Below are 22,721 nucleotides of genomic sequence, written 5' to 3' on the forward strand. Positions count from 1 at the left end.
AAATGTGCTACAATCAATTTTCTGTGTTTTATTTTTACAACCTTTGTTTTTAAAATAGTTTAAGAAGTAGTCATAGTTAAAAGCTATCATATTAATTCTAGTTTAAAAGTAACTTTTAGTTTAATTGATTTATTCAATAATTTTGTTAAACTAAAGTTTAAGTTTAAATTGAGAATTAAAAAGTAACAAAATTTAAGTTTGAGAATTTTTTTGTTTTTACAAATAAAGGGACGAGTACAGACAATGTATATTTAACCATTCTAAAATGCTTATGATAAAATACTGTCTTTGATAGAAAAAACATATATATCATCATTTTGAAACTACGTGTCATAATTCTATTTTATTTAAATTATGTGCAACATTTTTTACAGGTTATAAGCAATGGGGTATACATATTTAGCTTTTATTTTTAAATAAAAAACAAATATTAGTGTCCTAAGTATACTATAGTATTTAGTTTTAAGATTTTATATCTCATAAAGTTATTTTATGGTAAAAAATATTACACAAAAAATGGCTTTTATTAAACTGCACACTTGTTTCAGAAAGCGTTACAGATATAATTAGTTTTTTTTTTCTTTTTCTATAAGTTTTAATAACAATAAATGATGTATACTAAGTTTTAGACTCATGTAAGCACTTTAATTATATATGTTAAAAAAATAGACATGATTAGTTCATAACAATTGTATCCATTAGTATGTATTTGTTAACAGAAAAAATATTATTGTGTATAATCATTTATCAATGTTACTCCGTTCATAGATAAATAGTCATTTTAAAACACGAATGTTTTATGCTAATTATTTTGATTGTTCGTTATTGAATCACAAGTTTAAATAATTATAACACTAGCATTTTCTTTGTTTGAAGAGTTTGTTTAAAAAGCTATCAGGTTTAAACCCATCAGAAATGTTTTATAGCAAAATTAGTTTTTCTTGGTGCATTCGCAACCTTATGTTTCATAATGTTTATATTGAGTAAAAACTTAAAATATTTTAATATGTTTGGCATTGGCTAGAACTTTTTATTTATTTAATAGAAACTGAATAATTTTATTTAGAAAAAAATTAAAATGGACGGATCAACATCAGTTCAAACGACATCAATTGTTCTTGGCCCAGAAAGATCTGGAAAAACTTTTTTTGTTATGTTGCTTAATAAACTGCATAACGATTACATCACAATGCCAACTATTGGTGAGTTTGCATTTTTTGTTTTATTCCGTAGAAAATATAAAATTAAGTTTTGTAGTATCATTGCACTTTAAAAACTTTTCTTTTTTCTAGATCAAGTACTAGATAAGTCAATCACTTTTGCAGTGAACAACGACTAAAAATATATATATTTGATTTTAAATAAGATTTATTTTTTTGTAAATCTAAACTTCAATGAGTCTGTAGTGACTTCTATTTATCAATGAATTAACTGAATTATAAAAATTTAAGGAATGGCGAAAACTTATGTAGAGCTCGACAAAGCGGACAATCGGTACTGCTTCCTCGACGTTGGCGGGCAACAAAGCTTCAAACAGTTGTGGCCTCAAGGCTTCAAATCTTCGTCTTCTACTATCTTCGTCACCCACGCAGACGACTTGACAGATGATGATGACGTTGAAGAATCAGTCAGCATGCTCAAGGAGTCGTTAGAATACGACGATTTCGACAGGCCGCTCCTGGTGGTGGTAAATCGGAAGTCGAGCTCTGAGTCGGCAGGGTGCAAAAAAATGATCAACGAACTGAAAAAAGTAACTAAAGATTTAAAGTGTACACAGATAATGTGTTATAACATGCTTCACGAGCACACCGATGTAACAGCCCAATTCAAGTCGTTTGCCAAGCAAGCTGAACGTTATCTTAAATTAAGCAAAAAGAAGAAAGTTTGATTTTTACTTTATTTTATGTTTTGTTGGTTTAGAGTGCCTTAGACTATTTTTTAAGTTTTGAGTTCTTATAAAACTGGTGATAGTAAAAAATAACAGTAAAGTAAAGAATTTTAACATTTAATTACTAAATGTGAAAAAATGTTTAAAGAGATTAAATTTTATTAAAATGAAAATAAAAATAACTAAGTCACTATTTTTAAAGTACTAAAATAAAAGCATAAAGTGTTAACTAAACACAGTCTTTCACTAACTTTTTTAAAGCTGCGTACAGAAAATTTTTAATTTAAAAGTCTGCACACCAGATAGCTTGGTGTATAAAATTTTATTATTAAATCAAAGCTTTTGTGTTTATTTTTTTTAATTTTCAAATATTGCACGAAAATTACTTTAGAAATATAAAGTATTTGAGTTAAATAAAAATTAAGATATATTATACCATTATTTACACATACTTATTTTACTACTAATTAAATCTTATGTGCACACTTTGATAAAAAAATTCACTAATAGATGATTTTTTTTCTACAATGATTTTATTTCTTTTTTGACAGGTATTGAAAATAATTTTAATATCCAATAAAAAAATATAAAAAACACTGCGTTAAGCATTGTAAAAAGACTACATAGTTCTTGATATAAAATAGTTAAATTGATATCAAAGTATAAGTGTTACTTTAAAATTGATTTCTTACAAGTTTTACTTTTTCTGAAAAAACTTTCAACATTTTTTTTTGAACTTATAATTTAACGATAAGTCTCTAAGTATATTTAAAAAAGGAAAAACGAATTTAATGTTTGTAATCAGAATGTACTTAACTAGAAATAAGGTTTCTTCTAGTTCATTTAATTTAAAAAGAATAACAAAATTAGTCAAGACTTTTACAATTTTTTTGATTTTAAAAATATTTTTTATGAAAAACAATTTATTTTCAAGTAATATATGTTAGTGTTTCTACAAAAATTATTTAGTCTTAAAATTAACAATATTTCAGGTAGAGTATACTAACAGAGTGTATCAAAAATTATTTAAAGCTGTGTAGAAAACTAATAATACTTTGAGTAAAATATATAAAATTATACCATAGTTGAAGTAAATATTTTGAAGAAGTTTACAAATTTTTGCTTAGCAATAATATTTGTGTTGTTTACTATTTAATAACTTCTAAGTTTAGTATATTGTTTTTTATTAATAACATAAACTAAATATAGATTAAGTAAATTCGTTTAAATTAATTTCCTTTGATTTTACAAATTTCAAGTCAAAATTTGTTTAGTGTTATATAAGTGATGATTGTTCTAAAAACCTTCAAAAACTGTTAACTTTGCAAATTTGTTAAATAAAATATTTAGTCTATAAACGTATACGAATAAGGTAAGTAAAAGGCATTTATATTTAATGTTTTTTAACCTCCGAAACTATTTCTAAACATAAATTCTACATACTAAAATTTTAAATGTACACTAGTAGAAATTCAAAGCAGAAAGTCTGTGTAATTAAAAATATTCATATTTATACATAGTCTACGTTTTAACCTTATAATAAAGTCCTATGTAAGACATTGAAAGGTATCCGTGGTGTGCGACTCGCTAACCGAAAGGTTTTTTCGTGCTACAGGTCTTAGGACTAATTATTTTGAGAGCTCTTTTTTTATCGTTCAATAAAGAAAGTATTAACTAGTTTTAGAATAAAAACAGCTTTAGTTTATTAAACTTTTATAAACAACTAAGTGGTAAGATAAGTGAATTTTACTTGATCGACTTACTTTAATGTCTGCTAAATTGTATAGTTTAAGATAAACTAAGTATGTAAGTATTTCTAGAAACGACTTTAATACAGGGTTATTCAACAGTTTTAATTTTAGTACCAATTTTCACATTCAAATTAACACAAATTTACTTTATCAGATCTCAACAACTTTTTTTTGTTAAATATTTTTAAATTTTCATTGAAAACTTATGTAAAATCGTATTTGTTTGACATAATTACGTAAATATTTTAAAAAACGTAAAAGACAAAAACTTATAATTCAATTAAAATATTATAAGCTAAAAACTTTTATTTCATAAACTTCAACTACTAATAAAATTTACTAGATTTAGTTTAAAGAATAACGTAATACTTGCAATGTTTTATAGTTGAACATACGATTTATAAAGAAAAATTCTTAAAAACTCTTTAGAAATGAATTATACAAACATAACATAAAAAAAAACATTGGTAGTCACAAAAAATTGCTAAAAAGTTACAAACTTATATGTAAACCTTATTTTAAAACCAAAACTTAAAAATTTAAAAGTGTTCTAGTTTTATATCGTTTTAAAATAAGAGTGAACTAAAAAAAATAGTTCTAAAAACAAGATATCGAGTCTATAATACTTATTTGAAAATATGTTTTAGAGTTAAAGTTAAATAAGATGTTTGTTAAAAAGATTTTTTTTTTTTTTACATTATAGAAAAAAAAACTATTTTTGACTAAAAACAACTTGTTTTGCATGTACACAATTCTTTAACGTTTAGCCCAAAAAAATAATACCTACTTATAAGTTTAAATACACTCAAAAAATGTAAATTTCAATACACTTCAAGTAATATATTAAAACGGTTTCAGCATATGAACTTTTTCATAAATGTTATTTTTTGTCTGGAAGCACCAGCTTTTTTGTTTAAGCTAAACTCTAGATCATCAAAATTTTATTTAAGAACAGTTTGAAACATATTTTTTATTTGAATGTAAATTCATAGTTAGTTGTAAGTTTGCTCTTGAAGAGAGTCGTTATAGATTAATCCTCATAAAGTTCAAAAGTTATGTATTTCTTTACACTAAATTTGTAAAGTTTAGACGCATAATGCTTTAAGTGTACGAATTCCTAGCTTTTACAACCACAAAGTTCAAAAACAATAATATTTAAAGAACAGGTAAGCAATTTTTTAGTCATCCAGCAATTACACAAAAAAAATAATTTGCCTACCGAACTTGTTGAAACAAGTATGCGGGCCGCAAAATTGCAAAAAATTGAACAATATCTTTTATAGCAAGTTACTATGAACTCATAGTTTTTTAAGAATAACTGTGTGCTAGTGATCAGCTTCATAACACATTTTAAAACTTTTATTACAAAAATTTCTTTTTTGTATGTATTGCTTAAGTAGTTCTAATTGTAAAAAAGAAATACGAGATTTCTTCTTTGTGGGTCGTATGTTGCCCACCTCTGTCTTAAAATATCATAAATGAGTCGTTTTAGTTTTCAAGTTTTTGATAAAACTCTTTTTTTTTTGTGTAGGTGTAAATGTATTTTATTCGTATTTTAAACAAGTCTCATTTTATTAATATTTAAGCTTCTGAAAAAAGTTCACATTTAATTATGCTTTCTTTTCATAAAGATGTTAATAAGATTAAGGTTTTTATAGATTTATCATTCATTTAGTGGTTCAGTATAAGCAGTCTTAATAAAACTGCTACAACAAACTGTATATGGTACTATAGTAATCAATTCTCTTAGATAATGTATGTTTTAGATTTGTAATATGTGTTTTGAAAACTAGTCAAAGCTGAGTTTGTTTTACAAAGTTTGAGTACTGAGGTTTTATTTAAACAAAACACTGTTAACAAATTATGTTTTCAATGAACTAAAAACAGCTAAATTTATAAAGTATTCAAATATCAAAATATTTGCTACCCTTAAGTACCCCAGTTAAATACACAAAACGGCTGTTTAAACATATGAGATAGAAATCATATCGAAGACATTGTTATATGAAAAATAGTTTACAGAGTAGCGGTCTTGTTAAAATAAGGCTCTAAAGTTTTTTGTTTCAACTTTATTTTCAATTTATTTAAAACTCTTAGATATATTAACTTAATTTACTGAAGTATCCCTTTAATCAATAATTTAAGATTTTACTACAGTTAATAATTATAATCGTAAAAACTAGTTGGTTTATATAAATTTAAAATTTTGCAATACACCTTATTTCACGAAAACACTTTTTTTATTAATGAATCTATTGTTTTAATATAGATATAAAGATACTACTGTGAAACAAAAAAAATTAACTAAAACACACTTAAAATACAAGCAAAATTTTCTAGCGAAAACGGTTTTAGTTTAAAAGCCATGAAAAATCTAAGACCTAAGTTATAATTACTAAAAAAAAAAGTTATATAAAAAAACAGTAACAACGATAATAAATTCCTCAACAACGTTTTATTTCTAGTTGTAATATTTATAATTAGATTAAATCTTTAGAAGTCAGTTTGCATAACTACAAGCTTTTTAAATTTCAAAAAACTGCTTTTATACGATTTTTTGTTTTAAAAAATACAACGATTTATTATGATAACATACTTTGCTTCTTAGTTTAACTAGATAATTTATGTCATCTTTAAAAATCTTGTTATACAAAATTTTAAAAGATTATTGTTTTATTTTACTTAATTCCATAAAACAGCCAAAGTGCTTAAAAAGTTTAGATTTTATTCAAACCCGCGTTGAAGGGTACAAGTGAGAAGTCAAGATTGAAGTATTCTCGCTCTTGTTCAAAACTTTATTTAGTTTTTTTTGTTGTTTACCTTATCAACCTGAAGATATTTACTTTAACTAGCTTTAATAAATAAATGGTTATACATATATATTAAAAATAATATTTAGGCACTTTGATAAACTCTTGTCAGAATATCATGTAATATATGGTTTCTTTATAAAAGTTTTTTTACTGAACTAGTCTTCTTCTAATTGAATTAAACAAAACATTAAACAAGTGTAAATTTGTATTCTTATAGACATTTGCTTTATTTCAAATATGTTATAACTTTAAAATAATGTATAATTTAATTAAACTCACATTCGTGTTATTTTTTCTATTTTATTTTAGAAAGATCTCTGAGAATTCTATTAAATTAAAATTTAAAAGTTAAAGTTTCGAAGTAACTTATTATAACGTGTATTTTACAGCTAAATTAATGAGTTAGTATTAAAAACCGTGTCTAAAAATACTTTATTTAAACTATTTATTACAAGCTAATCATCATTTAATCATGAATACTATGTTACAATTAATTATTTTTCTTAATTTATATTTCTCAATAAAAATAATACTAACTTGACAATACTTTTTGGAAACATACATTGCTAAAAATTACGTATTGGCAACTTCTTCTAGACGAATTAGCAAATAAGTAAACAATTTCGTTTATTTAAAGGACTTCAATCTTTTCAGTGCGTATATATCGGTGTTGAATTTATGTTGCTAATAAGTAATAATAAAAGCTGTGGTGTTCATTACTTCGGGATCTCAATACTACCTATCTCTAATATTGTCGAATTCAAGTCTAGTAAAGAAGAAAATCCTTGATATTTAGTACAATCTTTATTTTTCATGGTCGGTATTTTATTTTAATTTTTGTGTTTTTTCAAATATATCGCGGCAACAAAAACAAAACAGTTTTGCAAAAAACTTTCGACCAGATACTTTTTGTATACAGGTTTGTATCTGGTCACAAAAAATATAAAAATGATTTTTAAGTTCTGTAGTTTTTTAAATCAGTCTTTATTTTTTTTTGGAAAAACTGACGCATTTTATAGTCATAATTTTTTATTTCGAAAAAAGACATAAAAAAAAACACAATTATACAAACATCTTCATAAGATTCTTTCTCTGGCTTTAAGTTTTCCAAATTACCTAAAAATTTTCTTGACTTAACATTTTGATTATCATTATGAATATTAAATGTTTATATAACATGGTATGTTTTAAAATTATATGCTTTTATAAACTTTAAAACAGTATTTTTGATTTGTTTTAGTATAGTTTTTAGGTAAAAATGTTTTCTAAAAATAGTAAATATTTTGTTTAATTATATTGAGTTTGTTATAAAAAGGTTTTGCCTTGATGTTTGTCGTTTGATGCCTTGATATATGTCGGTTTAAAATATTTTTTTGCCTTTTTATTTAAAAAGTAAGTAACTTAAGACGTCCGAAAACGATTAATTAACTAAAGATATGTAGAGCAAGTATATTGTGAAAAAAAAAAATACTCACTTGATTCTTTTCTTATATAATTTATCGAATTTTTAAAATTGATTATAATAGTTTGTCTTAGTTATATAAGTTATTTTAATAAATAGCTTATTATCGCTTTAAAATACTGTTTTACAAGTTGTAGTTTGACAAATAAAAAAGTTATGATTTGTAATGCACATCCTTAATTTATTACGTCCAGGACAATTTAATTTTTCCAAATAGTTTGATAAAATGTACACTAAATACAGTTTGTTTGTTAATTTTTTGTTATCATATTTACCCTACTTTTTAAATTAAATAGTAGAAATAATTTCTAGTTTATTGTTTTTAAACTTGAAAAATTTGGAATATATATTTTATGTTATATGAAAAAATAAATAGAAACTGTTAAAATACCATCTTTTAATATCTTATTAAACAATTTTTAGCTTCTATAGCGACGATAAAAGAACTTTAAAAGATTATAAGCTTTTACAATGTAAAATAATTGTACTGTGGAAAAAAATCTAATATAGTGGATCAGTATGTGCTTATGTTTTGCCTAGATCTTGTGTATATTAAGCAAGTTTTCTGTATTAGTTTAGTTTTATACTGCAAAAATAAAAACGTATGTTTTTACAATCAAAATTACTCTAACACTTTTCAATTATTTGGACTTGGATTTTGTCTTGAAATCAAGATCCAGCCGGATGCAGATATATTTTCAACAAAGTATAATGTTTAACTGTTCTAGAATTAATACACTAAACTAAGTTAAAAAACAAATTTTAAACAACCTACTATCCTCGTTTTTAAAGCACAAATGGTCAATATTAAAAGCTAAGTTTTTAATTGATAAAAATATAAGCTGTACTTACATTACAAATTAATTTTAAAAATTTCTGATGAATTTTTCAGTAACCTAAAAGAATAACAGTTATAAAAATAGATAAGCTTTTTGTATACAAAAATTCCAAACACATTACTCAGTTTAGATGCAAGTAAATTTTTACATGATTTGAAGCCTAAGTTTGAAAAAAAATATCTAATATAAAACAAAATAAAAATATTAATTTGTTATAATATATCAATTTATCTTTAAATATTTTTAAAAAATTTAGTATAACATGGCTAACAGAACTTTAAGTAAAAAAAAATAAAACATGAAAAAATACAAAAAACGAACGAAGAAACAATTAAATGTCATAAATTTGATCTCTAAGTTTTTTTACTATCTTCTAAATTAAGTTTTTGGTTTTCTTCTATACATTGATTCATTTCCTTACTTTCTTTTGGATTACAACAAAGTAAAGATCTTGATAGTTTTTTATTTTGTTTTTTATGGTTTTTCGATTCTGTTTAAAAAGGAAAAAAGATAAATGCTGAGTATTTACGTTGAACAAAGTAAAAAATACCTAAAATTTATAAACTTACAAACAGCTAGTATAAATGTAATTAGTTTTTAAAAGTATAATATATAATTTGAGTATAGATTGTTTATTTAGTTTAGTTCTTACAAGCTAGGAACACAGTTATAAACAACTTTTTGATATTAAATAAAAAGTTTAAAAACGAAATCTAGGTATTATTAGAAACTCATAAACTACTTCAAATCTGGTTTTTAATGTTTTAGATTAATTTAAAAATAATTATATTCAAAAAAGTACTTAAATAAATTTATGTTAAAAAGTAAAAGTAGAAAATTAAATGTACTTGTAAGCAATGAAACGATCATTCCTATTAGAACTGTTGTTGAGAGGCCTATTGCACTGTAGTACATGTACGATACAGAATACATAGGGTTATAATCTCTAAAAATTTAAAGTAAAACAACTTTATATTTTATAGTTTTTCTATGTTCAGAGAAATAGGATCGATTTTGCTCATCACCATATGTGTAAATAAAGTTATTAAACCTTTTATTTTTTCTTTTCCGTCGTCAAAACTTTACAAATATGCTTAAAAATCAGACTTCAGAATATGCTCAATATAATGCAATTAAAATTTTAAAGTAATAACGAAAAATAAAACAAGTAAGCTGTTAAATTTTTTGTGAATACAGAAGCCTCAGATTTGTAATTGAAAATATATTTTTAAATTTATATTACATTTAAAATATATTGTTTTCTTCAAGATAATAAACAAAGTTTAATTGTTTGTATAAAAACAATGAATGAAATTAAGCTGTAATTTTAAAGTGTTAAATTATTCTATATTAGTGTTAAAACCATAAATTACTTGTTAGCAGTTTCAATATTTGCTGTGTAGTTTGACGTAAGTTCTGTGTATGTTGAGTTACAACCTTCAATTGAAAGTGGTTTTTTTCTTTTAAAAATAGGGTCTTTCCCGCTTATGAGACCACCAATTGCTATCCAAGCAGTGAGTCCCACACCACTCACCAACCCACAAACTGCTCCCTTTTGAAAAAAAATCCTAATAAATTTGTTATAAATGTTGCTAGCATAAAAATATTTACTACGGTGAGTACAGTGACCTTTATAGGACTATATTATTTTTAGTTTAAGATATTTATGTTTGTATAGTCGCCTTTTTTCAGCTAAAATTTTTATAATAAACGTCTTTACTTTCATAATGTAGTTGTATTTAAAAGCAAACAGTGTAAAATCAGTCTAAAAATAAATTCTGATTATTAGATTGAAATAGTTTCGCTTAGGGAAACATAAATTTCTCAAAAAAAAAATCAAACATTTTTTTTATTTTTTTTTGTCTTTGACTATTATAAATAAAAGTATAGTTGTCAAGTTTCTGTTCATTGCTTATATAAAACAACAGTTATTTATAAAAAAACCTAAAACAATTCAACTTAGCACTTACTAATGTGTTGCTCCAAGGAACAAATAATCCCAAAGTAAAAACTCCTAAAATTGGTCCTCCAAAAGTACCTCTTATTTTCAGTATTAATGAAAGAATCGTGTCTACAGAAATTGAAGCTAAAAAAGCAAGACCAGTCGAAATGGCTCCAATCAATAGAGCTAAAAAATAAGTTAATTGAAAAATCAGCAATCAGTTCTTAAACAAGTCTGCCAATAAAAGTTATAAAGTTTACACAGGGTTTTGATATTTTATACGAAGTATATGCAAATCTAGTACACAAAAGTTGTGTGTCTAAAATATTTTTCATTATTAACACAAACTATTATAACAAACTTATTGATAAATTTATTGAACGGCATATTTGAGATAGAAAAAGGCTGATTGCTTTTATTAGACAAAAATGTGGACACTAATTCACATACTACTACATAAAGTTTGTCGATGCAAAAAAAAGTGTGTATAAACTTTTATTGTGTAACATTTCCCATTTTACACAATAATTTAGGTAATTTGATATACTTTTGTACTTTCTTAGAATTTGAAAAAAGAAAAATAATTGGCGATATTTTATGATAATATTCTAGACATATAATGGTCTTAAAAATAATAAAAAAGAAGCACGTCAAATATATACGGAGCATCAACATTTCAAAAGCGATCCTTCGTGCAAATCTTGACTTCTATCCATATAACTAATTGTTACAATGTTTTTTATCACCTTAATAGCTAAATAATTTTTCCATAGCTTACAAGTTAAATCATAAATACAACAAATTTTGAATAACAATAAACCAACAAACTTTGTAATTATGATTTACTATTTTTTTTTAGTAAAAGTAGTGTAATACGTATAAACTATCACAAAAACTTGAGAGAGTGTTTTATTTATTTGTTTTTGCATTAAATATGAATTAGCTGATAATGTTTGAAGTATTAAAGAAATTCTATGCTAAACCAACTCTACAGTCTTGTAATAAACTGATGAACTCTCATTGTAAAGTGATTAAAATTAATTTGTTAAATGAATTCCTGATGCAGTGTCTGAACAAATTTGTCTGCCCCAAATGGTTAGTTTCTAGAATATACAAATCTAAAATAAAACATAGTCAAAAGGCTGAAGTAATCTTCATTAAATCTGAAATAAGTAAAAACAATCATTATTTGAGCAATTTGAGATTGGTAATAGATATGTGTAGTATCAAGCTTAAAAATGAACTAAAGGAAGACCATTCAAGAAAGTTTAATATGTATATAAGAAGTATTGAAACAAAACAAATGGAAAGAATTAAGGAAAAAAAATGAGAAAAACTTGAAAAGATTAGTTTCTTGTAGATATGGATCTTACCCTAAACATAGTGTGATAAATCTGTCTTCTTATACGTTAGAAGAGAAGGATTTAAATGCATTATCCTACGGACTGAACTTCGCAATTCCTACAAAGAAAGTAAATAAAGAACTAACTTATTTAGGGTTTGAAAGCTTTCTTAACCAGGTGAGTGGCCTTAAAACTAAGAATGGCAATGATTTTAATACATTTAAGGCTAACTTAGTAGCTATAGCCCACAATTATACTAAAACAATACCGGAAAAAAGTCAGTTTATCAATATAAAAGAAATAGTAAACACAGTTAATACTATCAAAAAGAACGATAAAATCGTCATAGCAAAACCTGATAAAGGCTCAGGTGTTGTTTTATTAGATAAAACTGAATACTTAGATAAAATGAACAAAATTCTAGATGATTCAACAAAGTTTGTAAAGTTGGGACCGACCAGTAAATTTGACAACTTAAATAAAATAGAGAAATCAATTATTGATTTCCTAAAAAAGTTGGTTTATAATAAAGAAATAGAACAATCTGTTTTTAATGCCATTAAACCTATTGGTTCAATTAGGCCAAGGATGTATGGCCTTCCAAAACTACACAAACCAAATATTCCTTTTAGACCTATTCTGTCGATGATCAAGTCTCCACAACACAAATTAGCCAGATTTCTTAATTTTTTATTAGAACCAGTTTTAGCTTATTACTCAAAATTCGTTGTAAAAGACTCTTTTGAAGTTATCGAAAAGATCAAACATGCTAAATCAACTAATACAGTTTTAACATCTTTTGACGTAAAGCAATTGTTCACAAATGTACCACTAGAAGAATCAATTAAGATAAGTGCTGACAAATTATATGAAATAAGTAAACCTAATTTAGAGAAGAATAATTTTATAAAGCTGATGAAAATAGCAACGAGTGATGTGCAGTTTAATTTCAACAATACAATTTACAGTCAGATAGACGGCGTAGCCATGGGGTCACCTTTGGGTCCTACTCTAGCGAATATTTTCATCGGATATTTAGAATCCAAAATTGCTGACGACTTGTCTCCACAAGTTGTCTACATAAGATACGTCGACGATTGTTTGGTCATATCCAAAACAGAAAGTGAAAATGAAGATATTTTTCAAAAATTAAACTCTTTACATAAAAAGATTTCTTTTACTAAAGAAGTAGAAGAAAACAACCAGCTGCCATTTCTGGATATATTAATAATAAAAGATAAAACAAGCTTCTTAACGAATGTTTATAGAAAAACAACTTTCACTGGGCAATACTTACACTACCAATCGTTTTGTAGCAAGAAACGAAAAGTAAACCTAATCAAAACGCTGTACCATAGAGCATACAGAATCTGTTCGAAAGAATTACTTCATTCAGAGGTTGAGAGAATAAAAGAAATTTTAATAAAAAATGGTTACCCACCAGATCTGATTAAGAAGGTGATAAAATCACACCACAATAACATAAATCAACCTAGACTATTTGGACCGGAGAAGTTCCCAGCAATATTAAAACTACCTTATATTGGAGAAAAAACACGAGTATTTGAGAGCAAACTAAAAGACTTAACAAAAACATCTTACAATCAAGTGCTTCCAAGAGTTATATTTCTTTCAAAATCTTTATTAAAAGTGCAGTTGAAGGACCCGATACCAGACAAGGACAAAAGTTGTGTAGTATACAAGTTTAATTGCTCTTGCGAAAAGAGCTATATCGGGCAGACCTCTAGGCACTTAAAAACCAGGATAAAAGAACATCTACCTGCTTGTGTATTGAAATTCATCGAACAAGAACCTGAAATAAAGACAATAGCAACAAAAAACGCAGCAAAAAGATCTTCAGTTGCAGAACATCTAATAAATAATAGAGATTGTGCTAGGAAATAACATATCCAGATTTAGAATAATCCATCATTGCAATAGTGTGTTTGATCTCGTGAAGTTGGAGGCTATCTCTATATTTTTGGAGAAACCAGAACTGTGTAAACAGAAGGAATTTGATTATAAAGTGTCTTTATTTAGTTAAATTATCTATTTTTTATCCGTTAGTAGTATTTGAGTTTAATTATTTATTACTTTACACTGATTATTTATTGTGCTTATTACTTTGTTAGTTTTAACTTTTTGTGTTTTTGTTTAAAAACTTATTCATAGTTTTAGAATTGTTCTACTGTTAAGTTCTGACGAAAAGTAGTGTAATACGTATAAACTATCACAAAAACTTGAGAGAGTGTTTTATTTATTTGTTTTTGCATTAAATATGAATTAGCTGATAATGTTTGAAGTATTTTTTTTTTGTATTTTTTACCTCTTTCTTAGTAAATTATTATTTTGATTTTAAAAACTCAAAAGTATTCTAGCTACTACTTTTTTATTTGTAAACAATTAAAAATGTGTGTACATTATTTTTATAGAAACGATATATTTATAACTCTACTAATCTTAAAATAAAACTGTATAGATGGTATTTTATGAGTTTTGTAAGTGAAAAATAAAATGAATACCCAAAGAATGCTTTAAGGGAGTTTTGTATGCTTGTATTTGTCTTAATATTTAATAAATAGTATTACAAATCGCTATTAATGTTTTAAACGCTAAAACATTGGATGAGTCATTACTTAAAATTCAGAATCATAAAAAAACTATATATTTGTAAACTTGAAACTGGTTTATTCATAAAAACGCTATAGCAAAATTGTTTCATAATTATTTACAAAACTATGCAGTTTTAAGCACAATATAATGACTTAATTTTGATAAAACAATTAATAAATATTATTTATTTAGCTTTACAGCCAGTTCATACTAGGAAGCTTCTTGAAAGTGGGGTTTAATTTATATTCAAATTTTTACTTATTTAAACCTGTTTAAAAATATTCTTTACTTAAACAGTTTTAAATTTTAGAAGTTAATTAAGGAAAAAACTTTAAGTTGCATTACACAAAAATTGTACAATCCTAATAAGATTGTTCACTTAATGTTAGTAAACTAAAAACTTATAAGGGCGATATATATTTTTATTATTTTCAAAATTATTGTAATAATTAGTTACAATTATGAACGATATTTAGATTATACATACATTCATCTTATTAAAAGATATATACTTTTACACAAAATTTAACAACCCTGATTATTCAGTATTATATCATACCCTAATACTATATAGTTTTTAGAAAAATAACTTTCATAATTTACGACAGCAATTTTATAAAGTAAACAACTTTTTTCTTAAACTATCCTAAAACCTCGACATTTAACATAAGTAAAATAAGACATAAAACAAAAACAAAATAGAAAATAATACCCTTCAAACTTCGGCTGCAAATATGTAATTAAAAGTTTGATTAGTGTTATGTATTTCGTTGCACATATTTTTACCTAGTATACTCTATTTGTCTTCAATCAAACTTTTATCAGTCTATATAGATCAAAAGCAATGCTTTGTATGAATACACAATATTAAATACTAGTTTTTTATTGAATAATTAAACAATAAGTTGGTTATAAATTATGTTTATTTAGAAAAGTTGTTTTTTGCATTCAGTTTAGTATTTTTTCTAAAAAAATAAATCACTAACCAACCCAAAAACTGATTCTCATCTTAGTATTTTCTTTTGTATCTGGTTTAACGGCTAAAATAAAATCCTGAAGAACTAGGGAAGTTGCAGAATTAATTCCCGACGATACTGAACTGATAAAATTAATTTTGTTAAATAAAAAAGTTTTTATAAGGATTTAGCAAAGTATATGATTTAAAATAGTTAAAAAATGAACAAACTTGCAAAAACTTTAAATTATTAAATTTTTGTTTAATTTTTTTCTATACTTTTTGATGAGTTTTAAAGTTTGTTGAACATAAAACTTAAATATATTTAAAAAGTATTATCGTTTTTTAATGTTTGAATCTTGAATAAAAAGAACTTTAAAGTTCATCGATTAAAATTATTTGGTAGCTTTTTAATAGTTAAAATAATTTCAAATTTAAAGTTTATAAAAGATAAATAATTTTAGTTTTTAGAAATAAGAGAACAAATTATTTCAATTATATAAAAAGATATCAAAAATAAACTTTCAGAGGTCGCTTAATTAAGTTCTCTTCAAATTTTCTAATTTTGATAGAAAAAAGATGTTTCACTCGTTTAAATTATTTTAAGGAGATCTTTAGTTGATTAATAAAACTTTATTTAAACGGAGTTAATTAAGTGTAGTATAAAAGTGTGTTTAGTACTTATTTAAAATGTACTTTTTTTTTTAAATAGTCACAATTTTATGTTTCTATTTATACTCACACTCATGGTTGCAATGAATAACCGTTTTTTTTTGTATTAAGTAATGTTTGTCTCAATGCTTTTAAGTTCTATCCGACAACTATGTTCGTTGTACGTTATTAAAACTTTTAGCAAGAATAACCTCATTGTACCGCTGTAGGCTGCTGCAACAAAAATGCCCGCACATCCAGGAACTCCTTGGAAAAGTTCAGTGACCATGAAAGGTACGATCTGATCAGCTTTTGTGATCTTCTTAGACTTGAGAGGATCGCATTTCTCGTAAAAAGCGAAAGCGGCACATCCAGTGCACAGGCACATGAGGGAGAGTAGGATTTTCGGAAACAGAGAAATTATTGCAGCCCTAAAAGTATTTATTTTAGCTATTTATTTTGAATTTTGTATAAAAGATCTATTAAATTACCCATTTTCTATTATTTATTTATAATATTGACTTATATATATATTTTCTTTTTATTAACTTAAAAAGCAAATATCATGGATTTATGAGTTTTTTTTTTTAATAACTTTTTTTTTTTTTAATGGTTATACGGTCTAGAACGTTTGTATTATTTAAAATTTAAAAAAGTTTAAACACTTATTATTAAATGGGCTGTAAAACTTTTAAAACAGAAATAAAAGGACACCATTTGTCTATAAGTTTTAATGATGTCGCTATACAAATAAAAATTTTATAATGTAGTTTACATAACTCTGTACAAACAAAAAAAAAACAAGTTTGTTTACATACGACCCAGTATAATATAGAACTGAGCAGTATAATAAATCCTATTTTACACATTATATTACTTTGATTTTTTCTTCTTCGAATAACTGATAGTATAGGTACTGTATTAACAAAACATATTAAAAATAGCAAAAAATATTTAAGAAAAAAAAAATATAAAGAAAATATTTAAAAGAAGAGTAATTTTTCAAAACACGAAAAACCAAAAATTGCTATAAAAATTAATCAAAAAAAAGGATGTAGAATTTTGAAAAAGACTTCTCATTCATTAAATCATAAACCACAAATATATAGTTCATGATATACTGAAAATCTTTATACTGTTGAATGTAGCACAAGAAAACAGAAGAAAAAATAAAAAAGCAAGCAAACTTTCTAGCATCTGAAACGTTTTTGCATGATGAGTATCTTTGAACAATAGACTGGTTGCAGCAGGATAAGGTTGTCTGGGCAATGCTGGTTCCAACCATGATTGTCCAAAATGTGGACCTTATCCTAGGATCAGGGTCGAATCTATGATTTGTAAAAACTTTTTAAAACGTTTATAAGTATATGAATCAGACTTAACAAGATTAAAACTGCAGTTTATAAATTTTTAAACAATTTTTAAAACAAATAGAAAACAAATGCAACGTTTTGAAAGTACACTTTTAGCTGTGAATTTTTTTTTTTAGTATTTGTAGTACCAAAAACTACTATCAAATAGATAACAGTTAAAATTAAACTGAAAGTAAGTTTGCTAAAAGTTTTAAGATTTTAGACAACTAGTACTAAAGTATATATAAAACAATATCTATAACAATGCTAGAAACAAATTGAAAACAATAGAACAAATTAAAGCACTCTACAACAAACTCAAAAAAGTTTAATCTTTCTCCTCTTTTCAATGCCTCGTACACTTGAGACGGACCACCAACATAAACAGTTGGAACAATCAAGGCAGCAGTTGAACCAATGAACATGATCAAAGCTTGAACTACGTCTGTCCAGACTACCGCTTTAATGCCTCCCTAAAGAGTTAATTAGCTTTGGAAGGTGAATGAGTTTAATTTATTAAACTAGTTACAAAAAGTAAAATAAAAACAGATTTAGCTATATTTTTTTTATATTTTGAAAGTATTTATGACAAAAAAGGTAAGTATGTTTTTGAATCATGGAAGTATTTTAAAATTTTTAAATATGATTAGCACAAAGAATGTACAAAAAATAACATTTAGTTTTTAGAAGCTTCAACTTTAACAGAAAAGCAACAAACTAACAAACGCAGTGTACAAGGTGCAAATAAAGCTGGTAAGTATGATTGATGTGTTTAGATTGATTGGAGTTACTGCATTAAGCGCCAATGCAGGTAAATACATTGTACTTCCCATGTACAGAAGCTGTTCCAAAATAGATAAAGAAAATAAGTCTGAGTATCAATTCGTTTTAATGTTTTGTTGTGTATCTTATTGTTTTATTTAAACTTTATGTGAAAACTTAGGTTGAAAGATTTTGAATGTTAGCTTCAAAATGAAAATAACATTAAAGTTATAAAAGTTGTTAAAGTTATAATGAAAATATTTATAGGTTATAGAAAGGTTTTTCCCAAAAGTTAAAAAAAATTAATTGTATTTTTTGTATAAACGTTTCTTAAAAGTGCAAACTGTGTTCATTATTTCGATAGCAGCAGCCAATTTTCTTGTTGAAACGCTGAATCGAAGCTCAAGATACTGCAACAAAATTTAGATAAGAAAACTATTAATTTTTCTATATAAACTAAGTGTTTTTTAAATTTACAATAATAGTTTTTGCTTTGATGCAATTAGCACATATAAATATAAAAATAAAACTTAAGGCAGTGCTAAAGTATTAATACGTTGAAGTTACAGGCTTAAATGATTACATATGTGTCTGAATAAGTCGAAATTTTTATGACTCAAAGTAAAAAATACAACTTAAAATTAATAATTTTGTTAATCGTACTAATTTTTAAATCATACAAAATATTTATTAGCTCCAACTACTTGGAATAGATTATTAATGGTTTATTTAACAAAAGCAAAAAATTGCTCAAATTTTCTTTGGTTCAAGGACCTGGCTACGCAAAAAGACCTCTCGGTCATCGAGTTGCACACTCAATTTAATCGAAATAATAACGAACTATAAATGAAAAAAAAAACTTTACAGATTAATCAAGTTTAAAGTATAAATAAGATGATAGTGTATGGTCTTAAACTCAAATGTTTTGATATTAGTTAGAAAATATCAAAACTAAATGTTAAACTGCTTGAAGTACTAGCTAAAAGGTAAAACTCTGAAAATGTTTGGTTGTACACAAGAAAACTAAGAATAGACATTATTAATTGAATAAAAATTGCGTAACTATAATGCTGTGCTTACGAGTGGTAAGTAACTATTAATAAGAATTATTTTGTTTCAGTAAAATATTACAAAACACAATTAGTAGAAAAGTTAAATAAAAAAAAAATAAAGATGATAATTAATTATTTTTTGCTAAACACAAATAAAATAAAACGGTAAATTAATTAAACTTTAATTATCAGTATAAATTACTAAGTTCTTACAATAAGGAAGTTTTCTCATTGTGTAACTAAGCGAAATTCTTAAATTTTTTAGCACCAACAAGTGTTTGTGAACAATAGTTTTAATTCCTAAATGGTTTAAAATTTATTAAGTAAACATAATTAAAGTTTCAAGTTTTATTTTACAGTATTAAGCTAATTGAGCATTAAATTATTACCCTTTTTGTCATCTAAGACCTAAAAAAGAATAAATTATATATGTAAAATAGTTAGTTATTTTTTTTTACATAACAGAGCTTTTTTATTTTCAAATATTAACAGATATTAAAATTACAAAATCTATAATTAAACTTTTATGTAAAAATTGGTCTCGTTAAGCTAGAAAAAACAACATTTATATATGCTTAAAAAATTACTTGCAATATTTATTCTTCTAAGGTGAAACAGATATTTAGTTCATTTAGACATAATTATTTAATACTAGTTCATCTTAACAAGATCTGTACTTATCTTAAAATGTTAAGTATAGATAATAAAAAAATATACAATATTAAAGTATGGGAAGTAACAAACAAACTATCAACTTATTAAAAAAAAGTTGTTAACACTATTTTAGTATGATACAATACCGATTTTGAGTCATGAGTACCTAAACTTAAGTACATTAATGTTAAATTTCAAAAAAACTATCCTTACACAACAGATCAATTAACGTATATAGGTGAAACAACTAAGGAGTCAAATAATTTTTTTAGAGCACAAAAAAAGAACTTGCTTAAAGTGATGTTTTTTCATTTAAATATCACTTTCCATTTTTTTAGATAAAAATATCACTCACCTCATAAATAGTTTTCAGTTTAAGACTGTGCACCATTGGGATGTAGTAAAAATAAGCAATAATGTTTGGGATCACAAGTTGAAAACAAAGCCACAACGATACGGTACCGTACAAGTATGTCTCCGCAGGATAACCGAGAACTGTTACTGCTGATATGAAGGATACAGAAATTGATATCCCAACCGAAACCTTTTAAAATAGTTTTAGTTATTTCAAGCAGTTTATTACAGACAATTAAGCTACATGTGTTACTGCGTATCGCTTTTAATAGATGTTGTATTACTCATAACCCAATTAGATTTTCAAAAGACTTAAAAAATATTTTTCAAAATTAAAAAATCTTCATCTTGAGTTATTGTAAACTTACTTTTATTAAGTATTAACAAGACTTGATGCAACTTATTTTATATAATAAAAGCAAATTTTGTGAAGACTTAAGTTTTGGTGTGAAGATAATTAAGACCACTGTTAAAAAGGTAGACAGTTATAAGTTTAAAAAATAATAATTCATAGTAGTCTGAACTGGTTAGAACATCTAAAAACTGTAAAAAGCAAATTATTCAAAATGATTGACGTTTCATTGTAAAAAATGCTAATTATTTGTGTTTAGTATATTTATTCTTAATGAATTATATTGCATAAATTAATTGCGTTTCAGTAGAAAAAATTAAACTAAAATATTTAGAGTCAATAGCAAACATTTAAGTATTTATTTGATGTATTTATTATAAAAATTACAAAAGTTTAAGTACCTTAATAATAAAAAAATATAATAATATGAGTCAGGTGTTTCTGATTTAACCGAGAAAAAGCTTACTAATAAGATTAAGTGCTAATATAAAATATTGATAAGTACATAACTATCTATAAAGGTTTCCGAGAGAAAAAAAAAATCAATACGAACGTTTAATAACAAAAGTGGTGATAAATAGTAAATAACTCGACTCGTTTATCATAGTAGTAAGCATTGAAATGAAATAAACGTTGACTTAAAAAGCCAGGGACATCATGGAATCGTTCTTGGTTAAAGTGAAGGATACTCTACAAAATGAAAACATTATAAACGAAGTATGATTGAGTTGCATCAGGGTAACTTTTTTATATGTTTCAGAAAATATTAATTTTGATAAGCTTCAGAAGTAATTTTTATACACGAGGTCATTTATACATGTTTATAAGGGTTTACTTACTGTTTTATATTTGTTATGATAGGTTGTTGACTTTGTTATCAAAAAACTTGATTATGAAAAAAAAAAAAAAAGAACTCATAGGTTTTGTAAACAAACACATTCAAAAATTTATGCACAAAAAATACTATTTTAAAATTTGTGTACAAAAAATCTAAAACTAACGCTCGTGTCAATTTAAAGTTTGTAGTATGTACAATTAGTTCAAATTTAAAAAAATTAGTAAACTCTATTTACTATATCGTTTTTAGTAAATAGGAAAAAGAGAGATTATAGTAACGTTTTAGATTGCGGTAGCTTGTATTCGGTGTTAAAAGATTGAAGTTAATTAATTTTACACAATTAAAAAACATGAGAAATTTAAAATTGTTTTTTAATAAAATTCCATAAATTTTTTTTTCTTACAATTTTCTACAAACTTCTTTAGATTTCTAGAACAGTTTAAGTAGCTTATTTTTACTTGAACTATCCTTGCATTATTTTTATTAATAAGTTTTAAAACATGGTCTACAAGCAATTTTATATAAAAAATACGTTACGTTATACAGTAAAAAAAAACTAACCGGGGACATTTTTCTACTTCCATAGTAATATTTATCCACTGATTTGTTATTTCTATCTTTGTAAGCGTAAAACAATCCGATTCCCGCAGAAATCAATAATGAAGCTTTATATTTATTTAAGATGGATTAGTTTTTGTGCAATTAAATTAACATTTTAACTTTTGGTTTAGACAGAAACTTTAAAAAAAAACTATAAATGTTTTTTATTAACCTCTTTAAAGCTAGATGTGGATTATCTTATTTTTTTACCCTTTTTTAATTCTTAAAAAATATGCTTAATATTAGAAATTAAAGTGTTACTTATAATTTTGAACAAATATAACCAAACAACTTAGTTACCAGATTTTAATCAGCTAAAAGTCACATGTATTTAACATATATTTATAAACATATACAAACTCAAAAATTATGGCAACTTTGCTACTCAAAATAAATTAGTAAAGTATAAATTATTTGAAAACACTATAAAAACATAAAAGTAATCTCAAACCTGAAAAAACAAGAATGTCCGCTGTGCTAAAATAAAACTGTTCTGTCAT

At 24.8% G+C, this 22,721-nt stretch overlaps 2 protein-coding genes across 2 annotated transcripts; one reads left to right on the top strand and one right to left on the bottom strand.

The window, feature by feature from the left end:
- Positions 1–1,078: 1,078 nt before the first annotated feature.
- Positions 1,079–2,148, top strand: LOC145839402 (ADP-ribosylation factor 4-like). Its single transcript, XM_082946976.1, has 2 exons — positions 1,079–1,202; positions 1,452–2,148. Exons 1-2 carry the CDS (start codon positions 1,079–1,081, stop codon positions 1,886–1,888), a joined length of 561 nt encoding a protein of 186 aa, XP_082803102.1. The 3' UTR covers positions 1,889–2,148.
- A 6,654-nt stretch (positions 2,149–8,802) lies between these two features.
- Positions 8,803–22,721, bottom strand: LOC145838930 (sodium-coupled monocarboxylate transporter 1-like). The gene is made up of 13 exons (XM_082946549.1): positions 22,673–22,721; positions 22,183–22,286; positions 20,433–20,621; positions 18,716–18,781; positions 18,332–18,451; positions 17,928–18,082; positions 17,445–17,585; positions 16,470–16,688; positions 15,638–15,750; positions 10,724–10,881; positions 10,127–10,305; positions 9,602–9,699; positions 8,803–8,810 (listed from the first exon to the last, which is right to left on the bottom strand). The coding sequence occupies exons 1-13, from the start codon at positions 22,719–22,721 to the stop codon at positions 8,803–8,805; spliced, it is 1,599 nt and encodes a 532-aa protein (XP_082802675.1).

This window comes from Thalia democratica, chromosome 6 (assembly GCF_965202585.1).
Source record: "Thalia democratica chromosome 6, ktThaDemo2.hap1.1, whole genome shotgun sequence".
NCBI classification, from domain to species: Eukaryota; Metazoa; Chordata; class Thaliacea; order Salpida; family Salpidae; genus Thalia; species Thalia democratica.